General features: G+C 49.3%; 1 protein-coding gene across 1 annotated transcript in view; it reads left to right on the top strand.

Moving 5' to 3' along the window:
* slc4a2a (solute carrier family 4 member 2a) overlaps positions 1–14,843 on the top strand; it is a gene marked incomplete at both ends in the record, with an annotated part of 19,427 nt that extends 4,584 nt beyond the window's left edge. The window contains 14 exons of the mRNA XM_080010547.1: positions 2,655–2,811; positions 3,122–3,285; positions 3,827–3,876; positions 4,369–4,568; positions 5,595–5,793; positions 5,918–6,066; positions 10,947–11,141; positions 11,288–11,584; positions 11,670–11,759; positions 11,832–11,998; positions 12,095–12,348; positions 13,306–13,475; positions 14,420–14,593; positions 14,799–14,843. Coding sequence (XP_079866673.1) covers positions 2,655–2,811; positions 3,122–3,285; positions 3,827–3,876; positions 4,369–4,568; positions 5,595–5,793; positions 5,918–6,066; positions 10,947–11,141; positions 11,288–11,584; positions 11,670–11,759; positions 11,832–11,998; positions 12,095–12,348; positions 13,306–13,475; positions 14,420–14,593; positions 14,799–14,843 — 2,311 coding nt within the window. The remainder of the gene's footprint in view (positions 1–2,654; positions 2,812–3,121; positions 3,286–3,826; positions 3,877–4,368; positions 4,569–5,594; positions 5,794–5,917; positions 6,067–10,946; positions 11,142–11,287; positions 11,585–11,669; positions 11,760–11,831; positions 11,999–12,094; positions 12,349–13,305; positions 13,476–14,419; positions 14,594–14,798) is intronic.
* Between the last annotated feature and the right edge of the window lie 12,657 nt (positions 14,844–27,500).

Here is a 27,500-nt window from a genome sequence, read left to right as displayed (position 1 = left end):
CACTCCTCCCTCTCGGCAGTTGCTGTTCAGGTGGTCGACCACATGGTGGCGTCGCAGCGCATCAGAGCCGAGGATCATGGGAAGATTCTCCGAGCTCTGCAACACAGGTGCACAAACTGTCTCCACCCCCATTCACCTGTTCTCCAACTCCAGCCATCCTCTCTTCTCTCCATCCCCCTTCTCTCATCCTCTCCTCTCTCCACCCTCTTTTTTCACCACTCTTTTCTCCATATTCTCTTCTCTCCACCTTTCTTCTCTCCATCCTCTCTTCTTTCCACCCTTCTTTCCATATTCTCTTCTCTCCACCCTTCCTTCTCTTGATCCTCTCCTCTCTCCACCCTTTTTTCACCACTCTCTTCTCTCCACCCTTCTTCTCTCCATATTCTCTTTTCTCCACCCTTCCTTCTCTTCCATCCTTTCTTTTCTCCATCCTTTCTTCTCTTCATCCTCTCTGAACTCATGGAGAGGATCCATCTGACCCCTGGGGTCCCTCAGGGTTGGGTCCTGGTTCCTCTACTGTTCCTTCTATTGAGTCCCTTGGTGACGTGGTCTACTCCCATGGCTTCTCCACCCACTTCTCTGCTGATGACGCTCAGCTTCACCCCTCCTCCCTCTCTGTGGAATAATGATGATATAGAGAGGAGCATCTCTGCACATCTTCAAAACCTTAACACTTGGATGTCTGGGCTCCACCTGAAGATCCACCTCAACAGGATTGAGCTCCTCCTTCTCCCTGGGAAACACTGCGCTCACACAGACTTCTCCATCACCATGCAGAACACAAAGTATCTCCATCTCAGACTGTCCACATCACCATGGCGACCATCTTTCTTGCTCCACCCACATCACCATGACGACCATCTCTCCTGCTCCGCCCACATCATCATGACGACCATCTCTTCTGCTCCACCCACATCCCTGCTACAACTTTCTCCTTCAGGTTTTTCCTTCCCTCTTAGAGGAGTCGCTTTCAACCAAAGTATCCGATCAATGACACAATGTCAGAGCATGTACAGCATGTGGGCGTGGCTAGTGTGGGCGTGGTGGTTGTGGGCGTGGTCTTACTTTGCAATTTGTGTGTGTGTGCAGTCTGATCAGCCAGCCGCTGATGGCAGGAGGTGGTTGCCATGGAGATGGACGTCTGGAAACAAACAGGAAGGAGGTATCTGAGCACATGGGGAGGGGTGAGGGAGACTGCAAGGGCTTCTGGGTAATTCGGAAATATCAGTTGACCTGTGACTAATAATTTGTGTATTTGTGTGTGTGTGTGTGTGTGTGTGTGTCTTGTAGGAGAAACTTCCAGAAAAAGCCGAAGCCTCCGTGATGATAGTGGGTAGGACATCACGGCACCAGAGCTGCCCCTGAAAGCTTTGACCCTCAGTCATGGATCAGTGGAACAGTGTTTCCTTGTTTTGTTGTGTTGTCAGTCAGTCCAACAGGTAGAAGCACAGGGATAATGAGGAATTATAAACACTTGTACTGGGAACCTCCCGGTACAACCAGTCTGTACTGGTAACACTGGAAACCTTGCAGTACAACCAGTCTGTACTGGTGACACTGGGAACCTCCTGGTACAACTAATGTGTTATTGGTGACACTGGGAGCCTCCCAGTACCACCAGTCTGTACCGGTGATACTGGGAACCTCCCGGTACAACTACTGGTGATACTGGGAACCTTCCGGTACAACCAGTCCATACTGGTGACTATCGGAGCCTCCCAGTACAACCAGTCTATTACTGGTGACACTGGGAACCTCCCAGTACAATCAGTTTGTTTCTGGTGGCACTGGGAATCCGCCAGTACAACCAGTCTGTTACTGGTGGCATTGGGAACCTCCCAGTACAATCAGACTGTTACTTTACTCTCCAAGACCAAGATCAATTACTATTCCACCCTTATTGGCTCAGAGCAAAACCACCCCAGAACACTATTTACCACCATTAACCACGCTCCGCCCCCTTGCTGCCTCCGACACTGTGGATGCCCCTGACCTCTGCACCAAGTTCTAAAGTGGACACCATTCACCAACAACTCCTGGTTCCTGCCCCCTCTCCTCCCAGCGTGTCACAGACACTGGGCAGTGTGCCCTCAGCTGCCCCCCTCCGCCCCCAACGCTCTCTCTCTTCCTTTTCCCTCGTGGATGCTTCACTAGTCTCGAGGTTGGTGACCAAAGCCAAAGCCTCCACCTGTTACCTGGACCCTATGCCAACAGCGTTGGTCGCCTGCTTTCCTACCCTCTGCCCCTCCATCACAGACATAATCAACTCCTACCTAGTATCTGGTACAGTTACCCCCAGTCTCAAAATGGCCCCTATCACTCCCATCCTAAAGAAGCCTGGTCTGGACCCTGACGATCTTAACAAATACCGGCCGATCTCCAACCTTCCATTCCTCAGTAAGGTCCTGGAAAGATCAATGGCCGCCCAGCTCAATCAACATTTGTCCAACCATGAGCTCTACGAACCCCTGTAGTCAGCCTACAGAGCACACCACAGCACAGAGAACGCCCTAATCAAGATCACCAACGACCGCCTCCTCGCTGCAGACTCCGGTAATATCAGTATCCTCATCCTCCTGGACCTCTAGCGGCTTTTGACACGTTTTCCTACACAATCCTCCTCAAACTCCTATCCCACCTCCTTGGCATCACAGGTACAGCTCTCTCATGGTTTCAATCATATCCATCAAACCGACTCAGTTTGTCAAGATCAACGGCTCCTCCTCCCCCCACGCCCTAGTCAACCATGGCGTCCCTCAAAGCTCTGTGCTCGCTCCAACACTCTTCATCATCTACCTGCTCGTCACCATGGTAGGTAGGTCATCACCATGGTCTCAACTTCCACTGCTACGCTGATGATACACAGCTTTATCTCAGCACCTCACCATCCACTAAGTTCCCCTCACAGTCTCTGGTCAACTGCCTTCATGTCATAAAAACCTGGATGACAACAAACCTACTCCAACTCAACAGCAAAAAGTCAGAGCTCATGGTTGTGGCCCCAAATCCGCTGCTCCAGAAGGTTGGAGATCTCCTCCTCCTCGTCGACGGCTGTTCCATTAAAACATCTCCCAAGGTCGGCAACCTGGGTGTTATCCTGGACTCCACCCTCTCCTTTCAGTCACACATCAGACCCATCACCAAGTCGCCTTCTACCACCTCAAAAACATCTCCCGTCTCCGTCCCTCACTCTCAGACCCTCATCCACGCTTTTATCACCTCCCGACTGGACGACTGTAACGGAGTCCTGTCCAGGGTTTCCAGCAAAGCCCTGGACAGGCTCCAGTCTGTGCAGGACTCAGCTGCCAGGGTTCTCACCCACACCAAGCCCTGGCAGCACATCACCCCCACCCTCATCCACCTCCACTGGCTCTCTCTTACAAACCCCTCCTCCTCACATACAAATCCCTTCACGCACACACCCCCCAATACCTGTCCCACCTCCACCACCAGCACACTACATCCCGGAACTTGCGGTCCTCAAACATGGATCTACTGTCCGTCCCGCGTACCAGACTACCAGCTTTGGGGGACAGAGCTTTCAGCGTGGCAGCCCCCACCCTCTGGAACGCTCTCCCTCCCGGTATTATTATTAGTTTTCACTGGGAACCCTCCAGTACAACTAGTCTGTTACTGGTAAGACTGGGAACCTCTCGGTACAACCAGTCTGTTACTGGTAAGACTGGGAACCTCCCGGTACAACCGGTCTGTTACTGGTATGACTGGCAACCTCCCGGTACAACCAGTCTGTTACTGGTGACACTCGGAACCTCCCGGTACAACCAGTCTGTTACTGGTGACACTGGGTACCTCCCGGTACAACCAGTCTGTTACTGGTGACACTGAGAGCCTCCCTGTACAACCAGTCTGTTACTGGTAAGACTGGGAACCTCCGGGTACAACCAGTCTGTTACTGGTAAGACTGGGAACCTCCCGGTACAACCAGTCTGTTACTGGTGACACTGGGAACCTCCCGGTACAACCAGTCTGTTACTGGTGACACTGAGAACCTCCCTGTACAACCAGTCTGTCACTGGTAAGACTGGGAACCTCCCGGTACAACCAGTCTGTTACTGGTGACACTGGGAACCTCCCGGTACAACCAGTCTATTACTGGTGACACTGGGACCCTCCCGGTACAACCAGTCTATTACTGGTAAGACTGGGAACCTCCCGGTACAACCAGTCTGTGACTGGTGACACTGGGAACCTCCCGGTACAACCAGTCTGTTACTGGTATGACTGGGAACCTCCCGGTACAACCAGTCTGTTACTGGTGACACTGGGAACCTCCCAGTACAACCAGTCTGTTACTGGTGACACTGGGAACCTCCCGGTACAACCAGTCTCTACCTGTGACTCTCGTAGCTCAGACTGGTTTGCTGTCTGCAGCCACTGGGAGCTTCCTGGAGCAGCCGTCCTTGGCCTTTGTCCGGCTGCAGGAAGCTGTCAACATGGAGTCGGTTGCACTTCCTGTTCGCTTCCTCTTCCTGCTCCTGGCCCCACCCACTGCTGCCACCACCTGCCACCTGATTGGACAATCAATCTCCACCTTAATGTCTGACAAGGTGAGTGTGTGAACTCTTGCTGCTACCACCACTAGTACTACTTCTACTACTTCTATTACTACTACTACGACCACTACCACTACTACTACTTCCACTGCTACTGCTACTAGTACTGCTACTACTACTGCTACTACTACTACCACTGGTACTGCTTCTACTATTACTGCTACTATTACTGCTACTGCTACTGCTACTGCTACTAGTACTGCTACTACTTCTGCTACCGCCACTACTACTACTACTTCTACTACAACTACTGCTACTACTACTATAGGGGATGGTAGCTCAGGCGGTAGAGCTGGTGGTCTAGTGATCTAAAGGTTGCTGGTTCGATCCCAGGCTCCTCCTGCTAGCATGCTGTAGTGTCCTTGAGCAAGACACTTAACCCCTAATTGCTCCTGATGGCTGCGTCCATCGGCGTTTGAACAATTGTAAGTCGCTTTGGATAAAAGCGTCTGATCAATGACTAAATGTAATGTAATGTACTACTACTGCTGCTACTGTTACTGCTACTGCTACTGCTTCTACTACTACTACTACTACTACTACTACAGCAATACACGGTAGTGACATAGTACCACGGTACACAGTACTAGCATAGAAGCACAGTACACAGTACTAACATAGAAGCACAGTACACAGTATTAACATAGAAGCAACCTTGTGTCCAGAACTTCCTGGAGGTGGTCAGCGCTGCAGAGCGTCAGGATCTTTTCTCAGTGATCAACAGCTTCCTGAGGGAAGAGGAAGAGGAACAGGAAGAGGAAGAGGAGGAGCAGGAGAAGGAGGAGCTGGACCCTGACGCTACCTTCCAAAAGGAGAGCGCCGATCATGAGGCAACACCTGCAGGTAGTACTGTAGTGCTGCAGCTACTACTGGAGGTAGTACTGTGCTTTAGCACGTCATTCTCCTGCTTTCTAATTTACCTTCTGAATAATAAATAATATTACATGTTACCACCTACTGTACTACAACAGCTACCACCCCCAGCTCAGAGTACATGTGTCGTACTGTCTAGGCGTGAAGGCCCCGCCCCTGGCCCCACCCCCCGACCCCCTGCGGCGCTCTGGCCGGCTTTGCGGCGGTTTGATCCGGGATGCGGCACGGCGCTTCCCGCAGTACGCCAGCGACCTGCGCGATGCTGCCAACACACAGGTCATGGCCGCCATTGTCTTCATCTACTTCGCCGCGCTGACGCCCGCGGTCACCTTCGGAGGGCTGCTGGGTCAGTGCGATACAGGAAGTACACCCAGATAGACAGGAAGTGACTCAGGCAGGAAGTACACACTCAGACAGGAGGTACACATCTCTATGTAGAATGTACTAAACAGTATACTTGTCCTACGCAGGGGAGAAAACAGATGGCCTGATTGGAGTGTCAGAGCTGATCGTTGCCACGGCGATGCAGGGCGTGGTGTTCAGCCTGTTGGGGGCGCAGCCCCTACTCATCGTCGGCTTCTCAGGCCCCCTGCTGGTGTTCGAGGAGGCCTTCTACTCCGTGAGACCCTGAGCCTTTTCTACTGCTTTACTACTGTTTTACTACTGCTTTACTACAACTACTTTAATACTACTTTTCTACTGCTTTATTACTACTACTTTATATTGCTTTTCTACTGCTTTACTACTACTACTACTACTTCACTACTGCGTCACAACTACTTTACTACTGTTTTTCTACTGCTTTACTACTACTAATACTTTACTACTGCTTTACTACTGATCTACTACTGCTATACTACAACTACTTTATTCCTACTTTACAACTACTTTATTACAGTTTTAGATTAGATTAGATTAGATTAAACTTTATTGTCACGAGCAGAGTACAGGTACAGAACCAATGAAGTGCAGTTGATGTCTAACCAGAAGTGCAAAAGAAGCATTTAAATACCAAAGTACTATTTGAGTACAGTGTTTCTGTGCAGTTATGTAGGCAAAAGAGATGTATTATGTACAACAGTGTAAGGTTATAAATACAGGTTTGTCAGGAGTATAGGGGGATGTTGTATAGAGAGTATAAATAGACATTTTATATCAATACTATATATATACATGTAGTATATCTATGTATATTGTGCAGGTTTTGGTCAGGTTATGGAATATTAAAAAAAAGTTACAAAAAAGTATTTTTATTTGTGATAGCAGCGCAAGGGCAATTGATGAAACAGTGCAGAAGCGAGTGTAAACAGTCATATAGTGCAAGGCAGTAAATGTAAACAGGTGAACATTGCAGAAAGTGAGATGCAACAGGTAAGCAGGTAACAACAGGTAAGCAGGTAACAACAGGTAAGCAGCTAACAACAGGTAAGCAGGTAACAACAGGTAAGCAGGTAACAACAGGTAAGCAGCTAACAACAGGTAAGCAGGTAACAACAGGTACGCAGGTAACCATTTAAAAGTCCAGTGCCAGAGGCGGTGTGGGGGTTTATTCAACAGTGTTACAGCCTCTGGAAAGAAGCTGTACTTGAGCCTGCTGGTGTGGGAGCCAGGCTCCTGTATCGCTTGCCAGATGGGAGAAGGGTGAAAAGTCCATGGTTGGGGTGGGTGTCATCCTTGACAATGGATTTGGCTTTGTTTAAGCAGCGGTCATGGTATGTGTTGTGGATGGGTGGGGGTAGTATACAGCCAATAGTCCTCTGGGCAGAGTTCACTACTCTTTGTAGTGCCTCGCGGTCGGCAACGTTGAAGTTACCGTACCAGACCGAGATGCAGTTTGTAGGTATGCTCTCAGTCGTACAGCGGCAGAAGTCCGATAGAATCCTAGGACAAAGCTGTGCTTTCTTAAGGGTCCGTAGGAAGTGAAGCCGCCGATGCGCCTTCTTCACCAGACTGGAGGAGTTGAGGGACCAAGAGAGATTTTCTGTGATGTGGACCCCAAGGAACTTAAAGCTAGACACACGCTCCACCTCAGCACCGCTGATATGGAGGGGGGTGTGTGCCCTGCTCCTGGTTCTCCTGAAGTCCACAATGATCTCCTTGGTCTTCTTGGTGTTGAGTTCCAGGTTATTGTTTTTACACCACGTAGTTAGATGTTGAACCTCTTCCCTATATGCTGTTTCATCCTCATCTCTGATCAGGCCCACCACAGTGGTGTCATCTGCAAACTTGATCATGGCATCTGAGCCATAAACAGGGGCGCAGTCGTGAGTGAAGAGAGAGTAGAGCAGAGTGCTCAACACACAACCCTGCGGCACGCCAATGTTCAGGGTGATAGTGGAGGAGGAGAGACTCCCCAATTTAACAGTCTGGGGTCTGTTAGTAAGGAAGTCCATAATCCAGTTGCAGAGTGAGTTGCTGATGCCAAGCTGGCTGAGCTTGGAGATCAGCTTGGAGGGGATCACAGTTTATTTAGCGAATGCAAAGTCCCTAAGCCAAGCAGTTGCCTCCTGGTCTGCTGTATGTAGGGTGACTAATCCTCCTTTCAGTTTTTGAAGAGGGCAAACTTCTATGATGTGTTCCATGGTTTGCTCCTCTCCACAAGCACACAGTGGAGTGGGGCTACTGCCCCATTTGTGAAGGCTGGCCAAGCAGGGGCCATGTCCAGTCCTGAAGCGATTGAGCGTAGACCATTGTCTCCTTGGGAGGTTGGTGCCAGGGACCTGTTGATGGGGGTCTGACAACAGATGTTTGTTTGGGACCTCCTTGGACTCCCATTCTGCTTTCCAAGCCAGTTGGATGGCGAAGTCAGCTGGTGGGATGTTCTTCCAAATTGGTCGTCTAGATGGAAGTCGAGCAGTGGGTTGGTTGTAGATGTCTGCGTGGATTGGTAGATGGGGAGAGTCTTTGACCTTTTGGAGCATCCTTTGAGTGGCTGCTGTTCGCCGGATATGTGGAGGGGGAATGTTTGATCGGACAGGGAGCCAGGGGAGCGGTGTTGAGCGGATAGTCCCGGTTATGGTTCTCATGGTTGTGTTAAGCTGGGTGTCCACATGGTGTGTGTGGGGTGACCTGGACCAGACAGGGGCGCAATATTCAGCTGCAGAGTATGCGAGAGCCAGTACTGAGGTGCGCAGTGTGGAGGCTGCTGCCCTCCATTTTGCACCAGCGAGCTTGCAGAGCAGGTTGTTCCTTGACTTAACCTTAGCTGCCGTCCCTTTTAGGTGTTCCTTGAAGGATAGGGTCCTGTCAAGGGTCACTCCCAGGTAGGTTGGATTAAAGGCATGCTTCAGCTTGAGTCCGCCCAGATAGATGTTTAGTTCTCTGGCAGCTTTTGCGTTGTGGAGGTGGAATACACTGGAAACAGTTTTTGCTGGACTTGGTTTAAGGCGCCAGGTTCTGCAGAACTGGTCCAGTTTGGCAAGGTCATCAGTGAGCATCCATTCCAGTTCATCAAAGTCTGGTGCTTGAAATGCCAGACCAATGTCATCTGCATAGATGAATTTGCGAGATTTGGTGAAGGGAAGGTCATTTGTGAGGAGGTTGAACAGAGTTGGAGCTAGAACTGAGCCTTGTGGGAGTCCGTTTGTCTGTCTTCTCCATGCGCTCATGTTCTGACCAAGGTGAACTCTGAACCTCCGGTTTGTCAGTAGAGTTTGTATTATTACCGTTGCCCAGGCAGGGAGCGCCTTTGTGAGTTTGAGTAGGAGGCCTTTGTGTCAGACTGTATCATAGGCGGCTGTGAGGTCGAGGAACACTCGAACACTCAAGTCCCTGTCTTCAGTCTGCTCTGGAAGCCATTTTCGATGAAGGTGGTTAAGGCCAGTACTTGTTCTCCTGTGCTGAGCTCCTTGCGGAAACCTGCCTAATCCACGCGAAGAATTTCCTCTACTCCTGGAGAGATACGTTGTAGTATTAGGCGTTCCAGGATTTTGTAGGGAACGCTGAGTAGGGAGATTGGGCGGTAGCTGGCAGGTAGTTTGTGGTCTTTGCCAGGTTTTAAGATGGCAATAACTTTTCTGTCCGCCATTTCTTTGGGATCAAGTTCGTATTTATGATCTTGGCATAGAATTGTGTCAGCCAGGTTAGGGCTCGGGGGCCAAGGTGTTTCACAAACTCTGGAGAGATGTTGTCATATCCTGCTGCCTTTCCACATTTCAGGCCTTTCTCCAGTTCAGCAACCTCAAAAGGTTCAGGGTTTCTATGGTCTCTGAGCGCTTTCTTTAGCTCAGTTGTAACTGCTCTTCTGGTGGGTTTGTCTTGGGTTGCTTTTGCAATAGTCAGTAGGTGGTATGCAACTTGGTTGGGTGTGACACATGCTCGGTTTTGGCTGGGGGGCTTCTGTGCAGCTCCTAGAGGGCGGATGAGGCTCCAACATTTCCTGCTAGAGTGTATGAAGTTCAGGTCAGAAGTCATCAGGATCACAGTGTTGAAGGCAGAACTAAAGTCAATAAACAGCATTCTAACATATGTTTTGGGGCTATCCAGGTGGATGAGTGCTAGATGGAGCACTATGGAGATACTACAATTACTTTATTACTACTGCTTTACTACTGCTTTAATACTACTTTATTACTGATTTATTACTACTACTTTACTACTGCTTAACTACTGCTTTACTACTAATACTACTACTACTTCTTTACTACTATTTTACAACAGCCTAACTACTGGTTAACTACTATTTAACTACAGCTTCACTACTACTTTATAGACAAGGCAAGTTTATATCAGCCCATATAATTCCGACATTGGAATCCGTAACTTTGCTGAATAATAAATGTGGGGTAGAGTCAGTGGGGTGGAGTCCGTAGTTATTGGCACATGGACCCAATTTACACAAACACTGTGTATGGAGTGTGTTCCCACATAGATGATGTCATGGAGACGTCACGTGATGCTCACACAGTGAGCTGACATCACCAGACAAGGCAACAGAATGTTTTTCAGACCAGCGCTTCGCTCGCCGACTCCCCGCCCCTCGCATGTAGAAGGGACAGAGTCACCGTCTCCAGATGCAGTCGCCCTAAAACCAAAGTTTTTAAACCAGTGTGATCATTTCAACCTGTCCTACACTCTCTGCCTCCGGAGGAAGGAACGCTCTACACCCGTTCTCCACCCGTTCTCCACCCGTTCTCCACCCATTCTCCACCCGTTCTCCTGGTCCGCTCCCTCCCTCCCCAGCATCTGCTGCGTCCCTATCTGTAAGGCCACTCCCCTTATCACTAAGGCCCCTCCTTTATCTGTGAGGCTCCTCCCCCATCTTGGCCACCTCCTCCCCACCAAGGGGCGATTGGTCCTGCCCATGACCTGGCCATGCCCCCTTTCAACAGGGTCCACCCTGAAGCTGTGTGTGACACCAACCCACCACCATTTTTGGTTTCCAGCGTATTATGTAATACGTGGTAAAGTACTGACTAAGTACTAGCTAAGTCCTAAGTGAGAACTATCCGAGTGCTACCTGAGTACTACCAGAGTACTCACACGCTTTCCCCACTGCAGTTCTGTCGGCTCCAGCAGGTGGACTACCTGGCGGGTCGGGTCTGGGTCGGCTTCTGGTTGGTTCTCATCGTCGGGCTGACGGTGGCGCTGGAGGGCAGCTTCCTGGTGCGCTACGTGTCGCGCTTCACGCAGGAGATCTTCTCCTTCCTCATCTCCCTCATCTTCATCTACGAAACCTTTGCCAAGCTGATCAAGGTGACAACATCGGCCCCTGTAGGCGGGAGTTTGAACTACGTCACCAGACAGACCCCACAGATCAGAAAAGAAAGACAAAAACCACATGATTCAAGATTCAAGATTCACATGAATACTACAGTCATGGTGTCACTGTGTCTCTGTAGATCTTTCAGGAACATCCACTAGGAAGCTGCTCCTCCAGTAACAGCACCACCTTAGTGTGGGAGTGGAACTGCGGTCTGGGTGTCATAGAGCCCAACATCACCCTGCTGTCGCCCCCCAGCCGCCCTCACAGGGTGCTGGGGGAGCCCAACACCACCCTGCTGTCGCCCCCCAGCGGCCCTCACAGGGTGCTGGGGGAGCCCAACACTGCCCTGCTGTCTCTGGTCCACATGGCAGGAACCTTCCTTATCGCCTTCTACTTGCGCAAGTTCAAGAACAGTGTGTACTTCCCTGGCAGGGTGCGTACGCCATGTTGCTACTGTGTATTATACAGAGATCACCCGCCATCTTGGATAGAGACAGGAAGTGTGGGGTGTTTTTCAGTTGCGACGGCTCATCGGAGACTTCGGTGTTCCCATCGCGATCCTAGTGATGGTGCTGGTGGACATCAGCCTCCAGGACACCTACACCCAGGTGACTCTGCCCGTTACTGAGTACTACTGACCCCACAGGACCGTTACTGACCCGCTGCCCCTCCCCATGCAGAAGCTGAGCGTGCCTCGTGGACTCTCCGTCTCCAGTCCAGAGAAGCGAGGTTGGCTCATCTCGCCACTCGGAACCGACGGGCAGTTTCCTGTTTGGATGATGATCTGCAGCTTCCTGCCGGCACTGCTGCTCTTCATCCTCATCTTCATGGAGTCCCAGATCACAGCGTAGGACCGACACACTAGCCACAGGCTGCTGACCGCTAGCTGCTGACTGCTATCTGCTGACCGCTAGCTGCTGACCAGTATGGCTGTGTCCAACAGGCTAATCGTTAGCAAGAAGGAGCGCATGCTGGTGAAGGGCTCTGGGTTCCACCTGGACCTGCTGATAGTTGTGGCGATGGGAGGCTTCTCGGCGCTGCTAGGGTTGCCTTGGCTCTCGGCCGCCACCGTGCGCTCCGTCACCCACACCAACGCACTGACGGTGACGAGCCGGACGACACATCCTGGAGAGAAGCCTGGAATCCTGGAGGTCAAGGAACAGCGGGTCAGCGGCCTGGTGGTGGCGCTGCTAGTGGGTGGGTCCATGAGGAGCTGGACTTTCGGGGTCTCCTTCCCAATGTCACAGACACAGACTAAGTGATGCCCTGTTTCTGTGTTGTGTTGCCGTGTTGTGTTGCTGTGTTGCTGTGTTGTGTTGTGTTGCTGTGTCGTGTCGTGTTGTGTTGCTGTGTCGTGTTGTGTTGCTGTGTTGTGTTGTGTTTCTGTGTTGTGTTGTCTTGCTGTGTTGCTGTGTTGTGTTGCCGGGTTGTGTTGCTGTGTTGTGTTGCCCTGTTGCTGTGTTGCTGTGTTGTGTTGTGTTGCTGTGTTGTGTTGTGTTGCTGTGTTGCTGTGATGTGTTGCCGGGTTGTAATGCTGTGTTATGTTGCTGTGTTGTGTTGCTGTGTCGTGTTGTGTTGCTGTGTTGTGTTGTGCTGCTGTGTTGTGTTTTGTGGCTGTGTTGGGTTGTGTTGTGTTGCTGTGTTGTGTTGCCGTGTTGTGTAACTGTGTTGTGTTGTGTTGCTGTGCTGTGTTGCCGGGTTGTGTTGATGTGTTGTGTTGCCATGTTGTGTTGCTGTGTTGTGTTGCCGTGTTGTGTTGCCGTGTTGTGTTGCTGTGTTGTGTTGCCGTGTTGTGTTGCTGTGTTGCTGTGTTGTGTTGCTGTGTTTCTGTGTTGTGTTGCTGTGTTGCTGTGTTGTGTTACTGTGTTGTGTTGCTGTGTTGTGTTGCTGTGTTTCTGTGTTGTGCTGCTGTGTTGCTGTGTTGTGTTGCCGTGTTGTGTTGCTGTGTTGCTGTGTTGTGTTGCTGTGTTTCTGTGTTGTGTTGCTGTGTTGCTGTGTTGTGTTACTGTGTTGTGTTGCTGTGTTGTGTTGCTGTGTTGCTGTGTTGTGTTGCTGTGTTTCTGTGTTGTGTTGCTGTGTTGCTGTGTTGTGTTGCCGTGTTGTGTTGCTGTGTTGCTGTATTGTGTTGCTGGTTGTGTTGCCGTGTTGCTGCAGGTCTCTCCATCGTGATGGGTGATGTCCTGCAGCACATCCCGCTCGCTGTGCTCTTCGGCGTCTTCCTCTACATGGGCGTCATGTCGCTGCACGGCATCGAACTGACGGAGCGAATCCTCCTGATGATCAAAGCTCCCAAACACCACGGTAACCATGGATACGGAGGCAAGGTCAGTGCACCAGGAGGGAGGGTTTGAGGAGGAGGACGAGACAGACAGTCAACAGACAGTCAACAGACAGTCAACTGACAGTCAACAGACAGTCAACAGAGAGTGCACCAGGAGGGAGGGTTCAGGAAACCATCAGGACGTATATCAGGGAATCTGGGCAGACAACAGACAGTGAACAAACAGTGAACAGACAGTCAACAGACAGTCAACAGACAGTCAACTGACAGTCAACAGAAAGTCAACAGACAGTCAACAGACAGTGCACCAGGAGGGAGGGTTCAGGAAACCATCAGGACGTACATCAGGGAATCTGGGCAGACAGACGGAGAGACAGACAGACTGTGAACTGAAAGTCAACAGACAGTCAACGAATAGTCAACAGACAGTCAACTGACAGTAAACAGACAGTCAACTGACAGTCAACAGACACTGCACCCGGAGGGAGGGTTCAGGAAACCATCAGGATGTAAATCAGGGAATCTGGGCAGACAACAGACAGTGAACAGAAAGTGAACAGACAATGAACAGACAATGAACAGACAGTCAACAGACAGTCAACAGACAGTGAACAAACAGTCAACAGACAGTCAACTGACAGTCAACAGACAGTCAACAGACAATGAATTGACAGTCAACAAACAGTGAACAGTCGACAGACAGTCAACAGACAGTCAACAGACAGTGTAAATCAGTTTCATCGTCAGTTCAGACTCATTGTGACTCTGAGTTGTTTGCGAGTCTCTCGTCACCGCTGACAGATGAGGAAGTGCATAGTATTGTGTACTGTGTACTGTGTACTTTGTACAAAGTACTGTGTACTTTGTACTATGTACTGTGTTCTGTGTACTATGTACTGTGTGTTCTGTGTAGTGTGTACTTTGTAGTGTGTACTATGTACTGTGTGTAGTGTGTACTATGTAGTGTGTACTGTGTGTACTTTGCAGGTGAGCACGGTGCGCATGCACCTGTTTACCGGCGTGCAGCTGCTCCTCGTCTCCGCCCTGTGGCTGCTCATGACGTCTGCTGCTGCGTTGCTCTTTCCCTTCCTGCTGCTGTGCTGCGCTGCACTGCGCTGCACCCTGCTGCACCACATGTTCAGCACCCAGGAGCTGCAGGCCGTGAGTACACACTGTACATGTACTTGTACTACATCTGGTATTACAGCTGGTACTGCAGCTGGTACTACAGCTGGTACTACAACTGATATTACAGCTGGTACTACACCAGCTGTAGTACCAGCTGTAGTACAAGCTGGTACTGCAGTTGGTACTGCAGCTGGTACCGCCCTGACCGCTGACCTCTGACCTCTGACCTCTCCCTCAGTTGGATGGCGATGCCCCTGTGGAACAAGACACAGTGAGCGTGTGACCTCTGACCTCCAGGACACTGGGATCAGACTCTTTCCAGCCGTTTGTAGTTTGTCGCCGTGACAACGTGGTGTTTTACTGCAGTATCAACAGGAGTACAACAACAACAACAACAACAACAACAATGACCACATAAACGAGGAGTACAAATAGTAAATATACAAAATACACACCAACATATAAACATGATATTGACATGACATAAACATATTAACGTGTAAACGTGGTGTAGACACATGGGATGTGGGAGTGTTTGTTCTTGTTGTCCTCACTGAAATCAAAATAAAAATATAAATAAAAAGCTGCAGATGTTTCTTTGATCTTTACTATGAGAAAGTACAAATGAAAGAATCAAATACACACACACACACACACACACTGAACATGCACACACACAGTGGTGTTGGAGCTGGAGCTGGAGCTGGAGCTGGGGAAGTCTTCCGGTGTGAGGTCCCGCAACTCACTTCAACCTGCTTGTGGGCTGCCCAGACGTAGGCTCTGTGAGCTCCAACCACAGCACCACCAGGTCCCCCTTGTTCTCCCGGACTTCCCACATCAGCTAAGTGACCACACCCATGTGCTCCAGGCACAGGGACCTTTGAGATCCAACCTTTCTGGACCGAGGTGTCGAATGATTAAGAATATCAACACTGAGCAGCGACAGTGGCTGTTTCTCAATACCAAGTACGCCAAGTCTGGACTTGCAGACTTGGTAGTTCAGACTTGGCAAGTTGGATTTGGGAGTACAGACTCCCGGGGACGGGAGGACGCAGTACGGTCATTCTGCCAAATGCATTCTGGGATACTTGTCTGTCCCAAGTCCACACAAGTCACCACCGATGCATCCTCCATAAAATGGGCGGAGCAAGTCCACATGCGGGCATTTGGACTGGACTTGGCTTGATGCGTACTTTGAATTGAAACAGTACTTGGGCTGCGACTGGTGACGTTTCACAAGTCCACAAGAACACAAGTACAGACAAGAACACAAGTGCACAAGACCACAAGTACAGACAAGAACACAAGTACAGACGCAGATTGAGAAAGGGCCATGGTCTGACTTCCACACACCTCCACTGACCAACGTATATGTATAATATACACTACTCACAAAAAGTTTGGGATATTTGGTGAAATTTATGGAAAATGTAAAAAGTTCACGCTACAGTGATATTATGTCACGAAAGTAGAGCATTTAAGTAGAAGCATGCAATGGTGATTTCCTCATCTCAAACAATTTATTGAAACAAAAGCCAACAACAGTGGTGGGTTTACCACAACAAAAAATGTCAATGTCTCAATAACTTGTCATGTGCCCTTGAGCATCAGTTACAGCTTGACAACGACGTCTCATGCTGTTCACAAGTCGACTTATTGTCTGCTGAGGCCTGGCCCCCCACTCTTCTTGAAGGGCTGCCCTCAGGTCATTGAGGTTCTGGCGTACAGAGTTACGAGCCTCTACACGGCATCAAGATTCAAGATTTTTTTTTTTTAAATTTGTCACATACATATACATACTTCCATACATATATGCAGTGAAATGTAATGCAACGCACCCGGTGATAGCACACAATATGTCCTAGGAAAATATAAAAAATAAAATAAAATAAAAAGTAGAAAATTCCTTTCTAATAGACCGACTAACTGACTCCTAAAACGTAATACAGTAAGTGGAATACTTATAGAATAAGATAAAAAATATATAGAATAAAATACAATAAAAATAAATTGAAATAAAATGGAATAGGTAGAAGGAATATGCCAATGTATATACAGATATGTGCATTTAAAGTGGCATGTGAATTAAAGTGGCATGTGAATGTGAATAGTGTGAGGTAGTGTTTGGGATAATACAGCACAGTATACAACAGTACGGCGCAGCAATACGGCATCACGAACAACCCTGAACAGTGATACAGTATGCGGTACAGTATGCTACATACAGTACAGTAGGTAGTGGAGCCTAGTGCATGGCTCAGTTAGGACCCCTGGTGAGGTCAGCGTTGACAGTTCTAATGGCTTGCGGGAAAAAACTCAGTCTCAGTCTCTCTGTCCTCGCTGTGTGACTGCGGAGGCGCTTGCCTGACGCAGCAGCTGAAACAGTCCGTTGTTGGGGTGATGAGGATCCTTCATGATCCTACGGGCTCTGCTACTACACCTCCTGGTGTATAACTCCTGCAAGGAGGGGAGGGTAGTTCCAGTGGTACGTTCAGCTGAACGCACCACCCTCTGCAGGGCCCGCCTGTCCTGGGCAGTACAGTTCCCAAACCAGGCAGTGATGTTGCCTGTCAGGATGCTCTCCACTGCTCCAGAGTAGAAGGACTTGAGGATCCTCACCGAGACCCGGAATTTCCTCAGCTGCCTGAGGTGGTAGAGGCGCTGCCTCGCCTTTCTCACCAGAGTGTCTGTATGAACAGTCCATGTTAAGTCCTCTGTGATGTGGACTCCCAGATATCTGAAGCTGCTCACCCTATCGACAGAAGTCCCATTAATCCACAAGGGCGCGTGCGTCCTCGATTGTGATCCACGCCTAAAGTCCACAATCAGCTCCTTGGTTTTGCTGACGTTCAGGTGGAGGCTGTTGTCCTGGCACCAGAGTGACATGTCAGCCACCTCCTCGCGGTAGGCCTTCTCATCGCAGTCGGTGATCAGGCCCACGACCACGGTGTCGTCAGCAAACTTGATAATGGTGTTGGAGCTGGACCTGGCCACACAGTCATGTGTGTACAGGGAGTACAGTAGGGGGCTGAGGACGCAGCCCTGGGGGGATCCTGTGTTCAGGGTGAGGGAGCTTGACATGTACTTCCTCACCTTGACCACCTGGGGGCGGCCTGTGAGGAAGTCCAGGATCCAGGTGCACAGCGGACCATTCAATCCGAGCTCCATCAGCTTGACAGCCAGTCTGGTGGGGACTATGGTGTTGAAAGCTGAACTATAATCAATGAACAGCATTCTCACATAGGCCCCCTTCTGGCCATCCAGGTGCGTGAGCGTGGTGTGCAGTACCTGGGAGACCGCGTCATCCGTGGATCTGTTCTGCCGGTACGTGAACTGCAACGGGTCCAAGGTGCGGGGGAGGGAGGCGCAGATGTAATCCTTAATCAGCCTCTCGAAACACTTCATGACCACCGAGGTGAGGGCCACCGGACGGTAGTCATTCAGGCAGGTTGGAGAGGCGATCTTCGGGACAGGAACGACGGTGGACCTCTTGAAGCAGGGTGGGACCACTGATTCAGCCAGGGAGATGTTGAATATTGTGGTGAACACCGGAGCTAGCTGGTTAGCACAGGTCTTCAGTACTCGTCCAGAAATGCCGTCTGGGCCCGCAGCTTTCCTGGTGTTCACCCGCATCAAAGCCCTCTTGACCTCGTGCACGGACACTGAGAGTGCGCGCTCATCCCCAGCGGTGTAACTCCAATTAGCCGGCGAGCTAACGGTGCTGCTGCCAGACTCGAACCGTGCATAAAAGGAGTTCAGTTGGTTGGCCAGGGAGGCGTCCACACTCGTGGCTGGGGAGGAGCTGCTCTTGTAGTTTGTTATTGTTTGCAGCCCCTGCCACAAGCGTCTGGTGTCCCCCCGCTCCATCTGCAGCTCCACGGTGTCTCTGTACGTCCGTTTAGCGTCCCTCACCGCCCTCCGCAGATTGTACGACGCCGCTTTGTAGTTGTCCATGTTACCAGATACAAGTCCGTCGTTGTAAGCGGCCGTGCGCGCATTCAGAGCGCAGCGGATGGATTTATCAACCCATGGTTTCTGGTTTGGAAATATCCGAACTTTCACCGTGGGAACGATTTCATCCGCCAGCGTAGCCACAAAACTTACTACGGCCTCCGTAAACTCGCTGACGTCACTTGAACTTGTTTGGAACATGTCCCAGTCTACGTCAGTCAGAGCGTCCTGAAGCGCAGCCTCTGATTGGTCCGTCCACCGCTTCACTTCCCTCGTCATCACCACATCCCGCGCGATCAGAGGCCTGTAAACAGGAAGCAGCGAGATCGCGGCGTGATCTGATTTCCCAAAAGCAGGGAGCAAGACGGGCAGGGAGCGAGACGGGCTCTCAGCTGATCCCATAGGTTTTCTATGGGATTCAGGTCTGGAGAAAGTGCAGGCCACTCCATTTGAGGTGCCCCAGTCTCAGGCAGCCGTTCCCTAATGATGCCACCTCCATGAGCTGGAGCATTGTTGTCCATGAAGATGAAATGAGGCCTGTGTTGTTCATGCAGGGGCACAATGACTGGATTAATGATGTCATTCAGGTAGTATGGGCTTGTCACTGTACCATTCACAAAGTGTAGGGCAGTTCTGTATTGATTAGACACACCTGCCCACACTGTAACACCACCACCACCAAAGGCTCGTCTGGTGACAACAGTGGCCGATTCATAGCACCCTCCTTGACGTCTCCAACATCATTGGTGGCCATCATTTCTGCTCAACGTGAATCGACTTTCATCAGAGAACAGCACTGAGGCCCATGGTGCCTTGTCCGGCGTAAATGCTGCCTGGCCCCTGCAAGATGATGATGCCTGTGCCTGGTGGTGTGGTCAGGTACCCTTGCAGGTGGTCTAGCACGCAGACCACGCTGATGTCAACGGTTTTGAATGGTCTGACGTGACACTTGGGTGCCTCTCACCTCCCTTCAATGTGCCTGGAGTTGAGTGGCATTCATCATCCGGTTCCGCAGGGCACTGTTCACAATGAAGCGCTCATCAGTGTGGGATGTGGCCAAAGGACGTCCACTTCAAGAGATTCAAGATTCAAGATTTTTTATTTGTCACATACATATACATACTTTCATACATATATGCAGTGAAATGTAATGCAACGCACCCGGTGATAGCACACAATATGTTCTAAAAAAAAAAATAAAAATAAAAGTGGAAAATTCCTTTCTAATAGACCGACTAACTGACTCCTAAAACGTAATACAGTAAGTTGAATACTTATAGAATAAGATAAAAATATATAGAATAAAATACAATAAAAATAAATTGAAATAAAATGGAATAGATAGAAGGAATATGCCTATGTATATACAGATATGTGCATTTAAAGTGGCATGTGAATTAAAGTGGCATGTGAATGTGAATAGAGTGAGGTAGTGTTTGGGATAATACAGCACAGTATACAACAGTACGGCGCAGCAATACGGCATCACGAACAGCCCTGAACAGTGACACAGTATGCGGTACAGTATGCTACATACAGTACAGTAGGTAGTGGAGCCTATGTGTTAGGACCCCTGGTGAGGTCAGCGTTGACAGTTCTAATGGCTTGCGGGAAAAAACTCCGTCTCAGTCTCTCTGTTCTCGCTGTGTGACTGCGGAGGCGCTTGCCTGACCGCAGCAGCTGAAACAGTCCGTTGTTGGGGTGATGAGGGTCCTTCATGATCCTGCGGGCTCTGCTACTACACCTCCTTCTTCTTCTTCTTCTATGCCTTTCTGTGACTCTTCCAGTCTCTGTATCTCTGTTGGAACCTGCTGATAACACTCTGTGACACTCTAAGCTCAGTGGCCACTTCCCTCTGACAAGATCCTGTTTGAAGCCCTGCAAGGCGAAGTGCTGTTGATCAGTTGTTAGGTGTCGTCTTGGTCTCATGATGTCAACATGTGAAAAGCATGATGAAGAGGACTGTTTAAATACCAATTCTACCAACCAGGAAATGTATTGGTTGATTCATGGATCAAACACCTGTTGTGAATTTTGCCGTTCAGCTCCTTGTTATAGAACAGCAAGTTGTGCAAAAAATACTGAAACATTGAACAGTTGGACATGTGCATTCGAAAGTTTAGAGAAGGTCAAATTAAGTTCACCTGTAAAAGTTATAGTGCATTTTAGGTTCATCATGAAATTTCACCCGAAAGCCGAATATCCCTAACTTTTTGTGAGTAGTGTAGATACAAAAAAAATGTATATATATATATATATATATATATATATATATATATATATACATATATATATATATACAATATATTATATATTGCGCCTGGATCCTGGACTTCCTCACAGCCCGCCCCCAGGTGGTCAGGGTGGGGAAGCACACGTCAAGCGTCCTCACCCTGAATACAGGATCCCCCCAGGGCTGCGTCCTCAGCCCCCTACTGTACTCCCTGTACACACATGACTGTGTGGCCAGGTCCAGCTCCAACACCATCATCAAGTTTGCTGACAACACCGTGGTCGTGGGCCTGATCACCGACTGCGATGAGAAGGCCTACCGCGAGGAGGTGGCTGACCTGTCACTCTGGTGCCAGGAAAACAGCCTACACCTGAACATCAGCAAAACTAAGGAGCTGATTGTGGACTTTAGGCGAGGATTATAACCGAGGATGCACACGCTGCTGGTGATTAATGGGACTTCTGTTGACAGGGTGAGCAGCTTCAAGTACCTGGGAGTCCACATCACAGATGACTTAACATAGTCTTTACCTACAGACACTCTGGTGAGGAAGGCGAGGCAGCGTCTTTATCACCTCAGGCAGCTGAGGAAATTCCGGGTCTCGGTGAGGATCCTCAAGTCCTTCTACTGTGGAGCGGTGGAGAGCTCCTGACAGGCAACATCACTGCCTGGTTTGGGAGCTGTACTGCTCAGGACAGGAGGGCCCTGCAGGGGGTGGTGCGTTCAGCCCAACGTACCACTGGAACTACCCTCCCCTCCCTGCAGTACTTATACACCAGGAAGTGAAGTAGCAAAGCTGCAGGATCATGAAGGATCCTCATCACCCCAACAACGGACTGTTTCAGCTGCTGCGGTCAGGCAAGCGCCTCCGCAGTCACACAGCGAGAACAGAGAGACTGAGACAGAGTTTTTTCCCGCAAGCCATTAGAACTGTCAATGCTGACCTCACCAGGGGTCCTCATTGAGCCATACACATAGGCTCCACTATCTACTGTACTATATGTAGCATACTGTAGCGCATACTGTGTCACTGTTCAGGGTTGTTCGTGATGCCGTATTGTTGTGCCGTATTGTTGTATACTGTGCTGTATTATCCCAAGCACTACCTCACTTTATTCACATGCCACTTTAATGCACATATCTGTATATACATAATTGCCTATTCCATATACATAAGCATATTCCTTCTATCTATTCCATTTTATCTCATTTTATTTTATTGTATTTTATTTTATTCTATATATTTTTACTTTATTCTAGTATTCGAGTAGGGTATAAGGTATAGGTATATAAGTATTCGACTTTCTTTATTACGTTTTAGTCAGTTAGTTGGTCTATTAGAAAGAAATGGGGGGATGGTAGCTCAGGCGGTAGAGCTGGTGGTCTAGTGATCTAAAGGTTGCTGGTTGGATCCCAGGCTCCTCCTGCTAGCATGCTGTAATGTCCTTGAGCAAGACACTTTACCCCTAATTGCTCCTGATGGCTGCGTCCGTCGCTGTTTGAATAATTGTAAGTCGCTTTGGATAAAAGCGTCTGATCAATGACTAAATGTAAATGTAAATGTAGTAGTAGTATTAGTAGTTGTAGTATAGTATTATTAAAAAAAAAAAAAAAAAAAAAAAAAAAGAACATTTCCTAGGACATATTGTGTGTTATCACCAGGTGCGTTGCATTACATTTCACTGCATATATGTATGAAAGTATGTATATGTATGTGACGAATAAACCTCTTGAATCTTGAATCTTGAATAATATATACAAAAAAGGATATACTTATATATATAAATATATATACAAAACAGTATATATATATATATATATATATATATATATATATATATATATATATATATATATATATATACAGAATGACCATGTGTGACCACAGAGTGACCACAGTGTGACCACAGAGTGACCACAGTGTGACCACAGAGTAACCACAGAATGACCATGTGTGACCACAGAGTGACCACAGAGGGACCACAGTGTAACCACAGAGTAACCACAGAATGACCATGTGTGACCACAGAGTGACCACAGAGGGACCACAGTGTAACCACAGAGTAACCACAGAATGACCATGTGTGACCACAGAATGACCATGTGTGACCACAGAGTGACCACAGAGTGACCACAGAGGGACCACAGTGTAACCACAGAGTAACCACAGAATGACCATGTGTGACCACAGAATGACCATGTGTGACCACAGAGTGACCACAGTGGGACCACAGAGTAACCACAGAATGACCATGTGTGACCACAGAGTGACCACAGAGTGACCACAGTGTGACCACAGTGTGACCACAGAGTAACCACAGAATGACCATGTGTGACCACAGAATGACCATGAGTGATCACAGAGTGACCACAGTGTGACCACAGAGTAACCACAGAGTGATCATGTGTGACCACAGAGTGACCATGTGTTACCACAGAGTGACCACAGTGTGACCACAGTGTGACCACAGAGTGATCACAGTACACAACCTTTTATTGACTTCTGTTCTTTTTTAGGTCAACTTAGTTATATCATTAGGTTTAGTTTATAATTTCCATATTGTCATTTTCTTCCTTCATTGTGCTGCATTTTCTTCTGGGGATGAATACAACTATATTAAAATTCCCCTTTAATTTGGAGGAAAATGTATGATATTAGAGTTGGCTCAAGTAATTGCAGTCATGTAATCATTACGTCTTCCACGTTGCTCCGTGTGAAGGTGCCCTCGTACGCCATTTTGGATGAACGGTGTAGCACACAAAGCCGTAGTAGAGTTGTAAGTTGGGTGTGTCACACAGAGCGGGTGGTCTAGACCCAGACCAACTTGAGCGCTGACCTGACCGCTTAACGTCTTCATCTCACTTAGTGACAACAAAGATAAGTTCTAGTTCATCTTCATTCACTGGTAACGGCTCATGATTATATGGGGACATTTTCACAGCCCCCCCCCCCCCCCGACTCCATTCTCCCTGTCGACACTACCTCTAGCTCTTCTTCACCCTTCCATCCCTCCTGAAACTTCCTTTGTGGCACGGTGGCGCTGTTGGCACCGTGCTCCGGCGGGTTATCTCCCGAATAGGAGCCTTTCTGTGTGGAGTTTGCATGTTCTCCCCGTGCTCACATGGGGTTTCCTCCACCTCACGTCAGTAAGGACCCCCACCAAAAACATGCACCATCATGGTCTGACCAGCAATGGACATTTATCAGCCTGGTCCCCGGGCGCGTCCACGTATGCTGCCCACTGCTCCTGACTGTGCCCCCGGAGGAAGGACAACCCAGGATGGGTCAAAAGCAGAGGAGCCATTTCACCGACCACCATCAAAAGCATGTGCATGTGTGTGTGTGTGCAAGCATGTGTTATAGTGTGGTGTGTTGCGTGATAAATAAAGACTGTTTCTTCTTCTTCTTCTTCCCTCTGCTCAATTTCTTCCCTCCCGGAAATTTGTCGGCCACGACAAAATAGTGTCAAAATTGGGATGAATTTGTGAGCTCGGATCCCGGCATCTCATCTCATCTGGATTATTTGACCACCCATGAAGGATTTTTCTTAGTAGTTTAATTCTCTGGGCCCAATACAGTGAATCCAGACGTTAAACAAGACATAAACAAGAAATAAAATGTAACAAAAACAAACAACTTCTTACCAGATCCTTTCTAGGAACAAAAATCTATAAAAGCCAATTAGAAAAGGTGATGCCGAGCCAGGTTCCATTTGGGTTTAGAACCAGTGCTTTTCTACTTCTTTACACCATTCTTCAATGTTTTTCCGACACAATTTTTGTCTCGAGCTCTATAATAACCGGTGGTACCACTAACCACTACCCTAACACTTGGTTCTATTGTTGCGTTTACTAATCGATGAAAAACGATGATTTAACAGACAACACGGAACGTGTACCTTCTAGCCATGTCCGCCACGTTCTGGTCTGTAACCGCAAACAGCATCCCTCTGAGGTTCTGCTTCATCTGGTTCTCTTCTGGTTCAGTCAGGCCGGTGAGGACACGACCCAATCCTGCACAGAGAGAGAGGGAGGTGAAGAGACATGAGAGGGAATCCCAGAAAGCAGCAGGTTCTTCTAACTTTGTGAAGGAAGAAGTAAAAATGACATCTACTGTGACATCAGTACAGAGACACTGATGTTGAAAGCTCTTGATACTGGTTCATAAAGTTATATTTTAAGTTATTCACCTTTGTCTGAGGGTGAGACAAGGGAATCCACGCAGAGAAGGCGAACAGTTTGGCTTCATTGTTGTCCTGTTGGATGAACTGGCCCCTCTGTGTTTCAGAGGGGATTGGTGCGCAGGCTCCTCAGCCGACCAGGAGCCAGAGCAGCCTACTGTTCAACTTCATTAAATAAACCTCTCGCCATGTTGCCAAACCAGACTCTGTCTCCCTCTCTAAACCCTTACCTGTGGGAAGAGACTCCCACAAGTAGCGCCCTAACAGGGACCCGGGAGGGGCAAGGCGCCGAGTGAAAGGTGCCCTGGAGCCGATCCACTGACTGCGGAAGCGCCTCGCGGACCTGGGGGGGGAGCGGGACTTCCTCCACTGCAAGCTGCGGCATGTCCTCACCAGCGTGAGCTCCCGGGAGCACAACGCGATCGACCGCTGGCCCTCCACCACCAACTGGGAGCTGGCGGGAGGACCAGACCTGCGTCCGACAGCAGGACCCACGCAGGATTCACCGGGTCCCCAGCCCGTCCCGATGTCCCCGAAGGAGATTGTCCTGGGGCCCACTTCGTATGACCCAAGGGCCCACTTGGGATTCACCGGGTCCCATGCCGGTCCCGGCGCCCCAGAAGGGAATGGCTGAGGCTCCACCAGACCCACGGGCGTCGGGAGACACCTCGTTTCCTTCCCGCACAGTCCCCCTCCCGCCAGCCTGGGGGAGGGCAGATGTCTACCAGCCGGATCCTGTGGTGCCGCGGAACGCTGTCTCCCCTTCCGATGCTCCCAGGGCAGTGCCACCTGGGGAAATCAGGGAGCTGCGCAGACGTCTGAGCAGGGGTGCGGGCACTGCGGGCGACCCAGCCACGACTGCCAGGAGTGCTCCTGGATGGAACTCGGCCAGGTGCTCCGGATTGCAGGCCCGTCGGACCCCTCTCCCAGTCAGAAAGGGGCCTACAACTACCGGTAAGGCTACAAGGGGATAGACATCAGTTTTTGCTGGACTCCAGCAATGCCTGGTTCGACCCGGGGCTTTGGTGGAAGCGTCACAGAAAGGAATTTGTTGTGTGCATGGGGATATTCACACGTAGCATAGGGTACCGGCTCCGGTTAGTTCCCGCGTGTCCCACGGATTGCGTGTCCTGAGTGCCAGTTAGTCAACGCTCCGACTACGGCAAGAGCACCGTTGAGATTCTCCCGAGTTGGGATTCTGAAGGAAATCTTGACTGACCATGGCACTACCTTTATATCACATACAGTTCAGGAACTTTACGAATTACTGGGCATCCGCTCAATTCAGACCAGCGTTTACCATCCCCAGACCACCAGACCGACGATCTGGTAGAGCGCGTTAATAAAATGCTGAAAAGCATGATTCGGAAGTTCGTTCACGACAACAGCTGTAATTGGGCCAGTGGTTGGACCCCCTATTGTTTGCGATGCGGTAGGTTGGCCAGGCCTCCACGGGATTTTCTCCCTTTGAACTTTTCTTTGGCAGGAGACCCTCGGGGTGCTTGAACTAATTAAAGAAAACTGGGAGGAAGGTCTTAGCACCAGTAAAAACGAGATACAGTATCTTATGGACCTGAGAGCAAAGTTACACACGTTGATTCGGCCGTTATCACACGAGAAATTATACGACAGGGGGGCTGGGCTCAGATTTGCACAAGGAGACAAGGTGTTAGTGTTGCTCCCTATTTCCAGCTCTATATTGCTCGCGAAGTGGCAAGAGCCTTTTGTGGTCACACGACGATATCAATAGTTGAAGGCCGTGGCCGTAGCCCCTGCCAGCTGTAGTGCTGGGCCCGCCGGCCCCTATACCCAATACTCCGGTGCTGTATCCGCCATTGATAACCACAACACCTACATCTGCGAACCCTGTTAGGAATACGTCAGGTGAACCCAAACATCATAAACATCATATAAACATTATATAAACATTAAATAAACATCATATACACATTTTGATGTCGATGTTTACTACAACATTTTAGTTTACTGTGTATGTGTTTACATAAGGGTAGGAGAGTAGAGTTGAGAGTAGGAACTTTGAACGTTGGCACTATGAAGGGTAAAGAGAGAGAGCTGGCTGACATGATGGAAAGAAGGAAGGTAGATGTACTATTTGTACAAGAGACCAGGTGAAGGGGAGTAAGGCCAGGAGTATCACAGCCGGGTACAAACTGTTCTACCATGGAGTGGATGGCAGGAGAAATGAGGCAGGGATAGTCTTAAAGAAATAATATGTCAAGAGTCTTTTGGAGGTGACGAGAGTGTGGGACAGAGTGATGAGCATGAAGCTGGACATTGATGGGGTGATAATGAATGTGGTCAGTGCATATGCTCCTCAAGTTGGGTGTGAGATGGAAGAGAAATAAGAATTCTTTAGTGAGTTGGATGTAGTAGTGGAGAGCGTCCCCAAGGGAGAGAGAGTGGTCGTTGGAGCAGATCTCAATGGGCATGTTGGCCAAGGGATCAGAGACATAGGTGACGAGAAGGTGATGGGTAGGTATGGTGTCAAGGAGAGGAATGTGGAAGGACAGATGGTGGTGGATTTTGCCAAAAGGATGGAATTGGCTGTTGTGAA

Source organism: Zeus faber, assembly GCF_960531495.2.
Source record: "Zeus faber genome assembly, chromosome: 12".
Lineage (NCBI taxonomy): Eukaryota > Metazoa > Chordata > Actinopteri > Zeiformes > Zeidae > Zeus > Zeus faber.
Note: the sequence above shows the minus strand (reverse complement) of the source record. Positions and strands in the feature narration are given on the sequence as shown.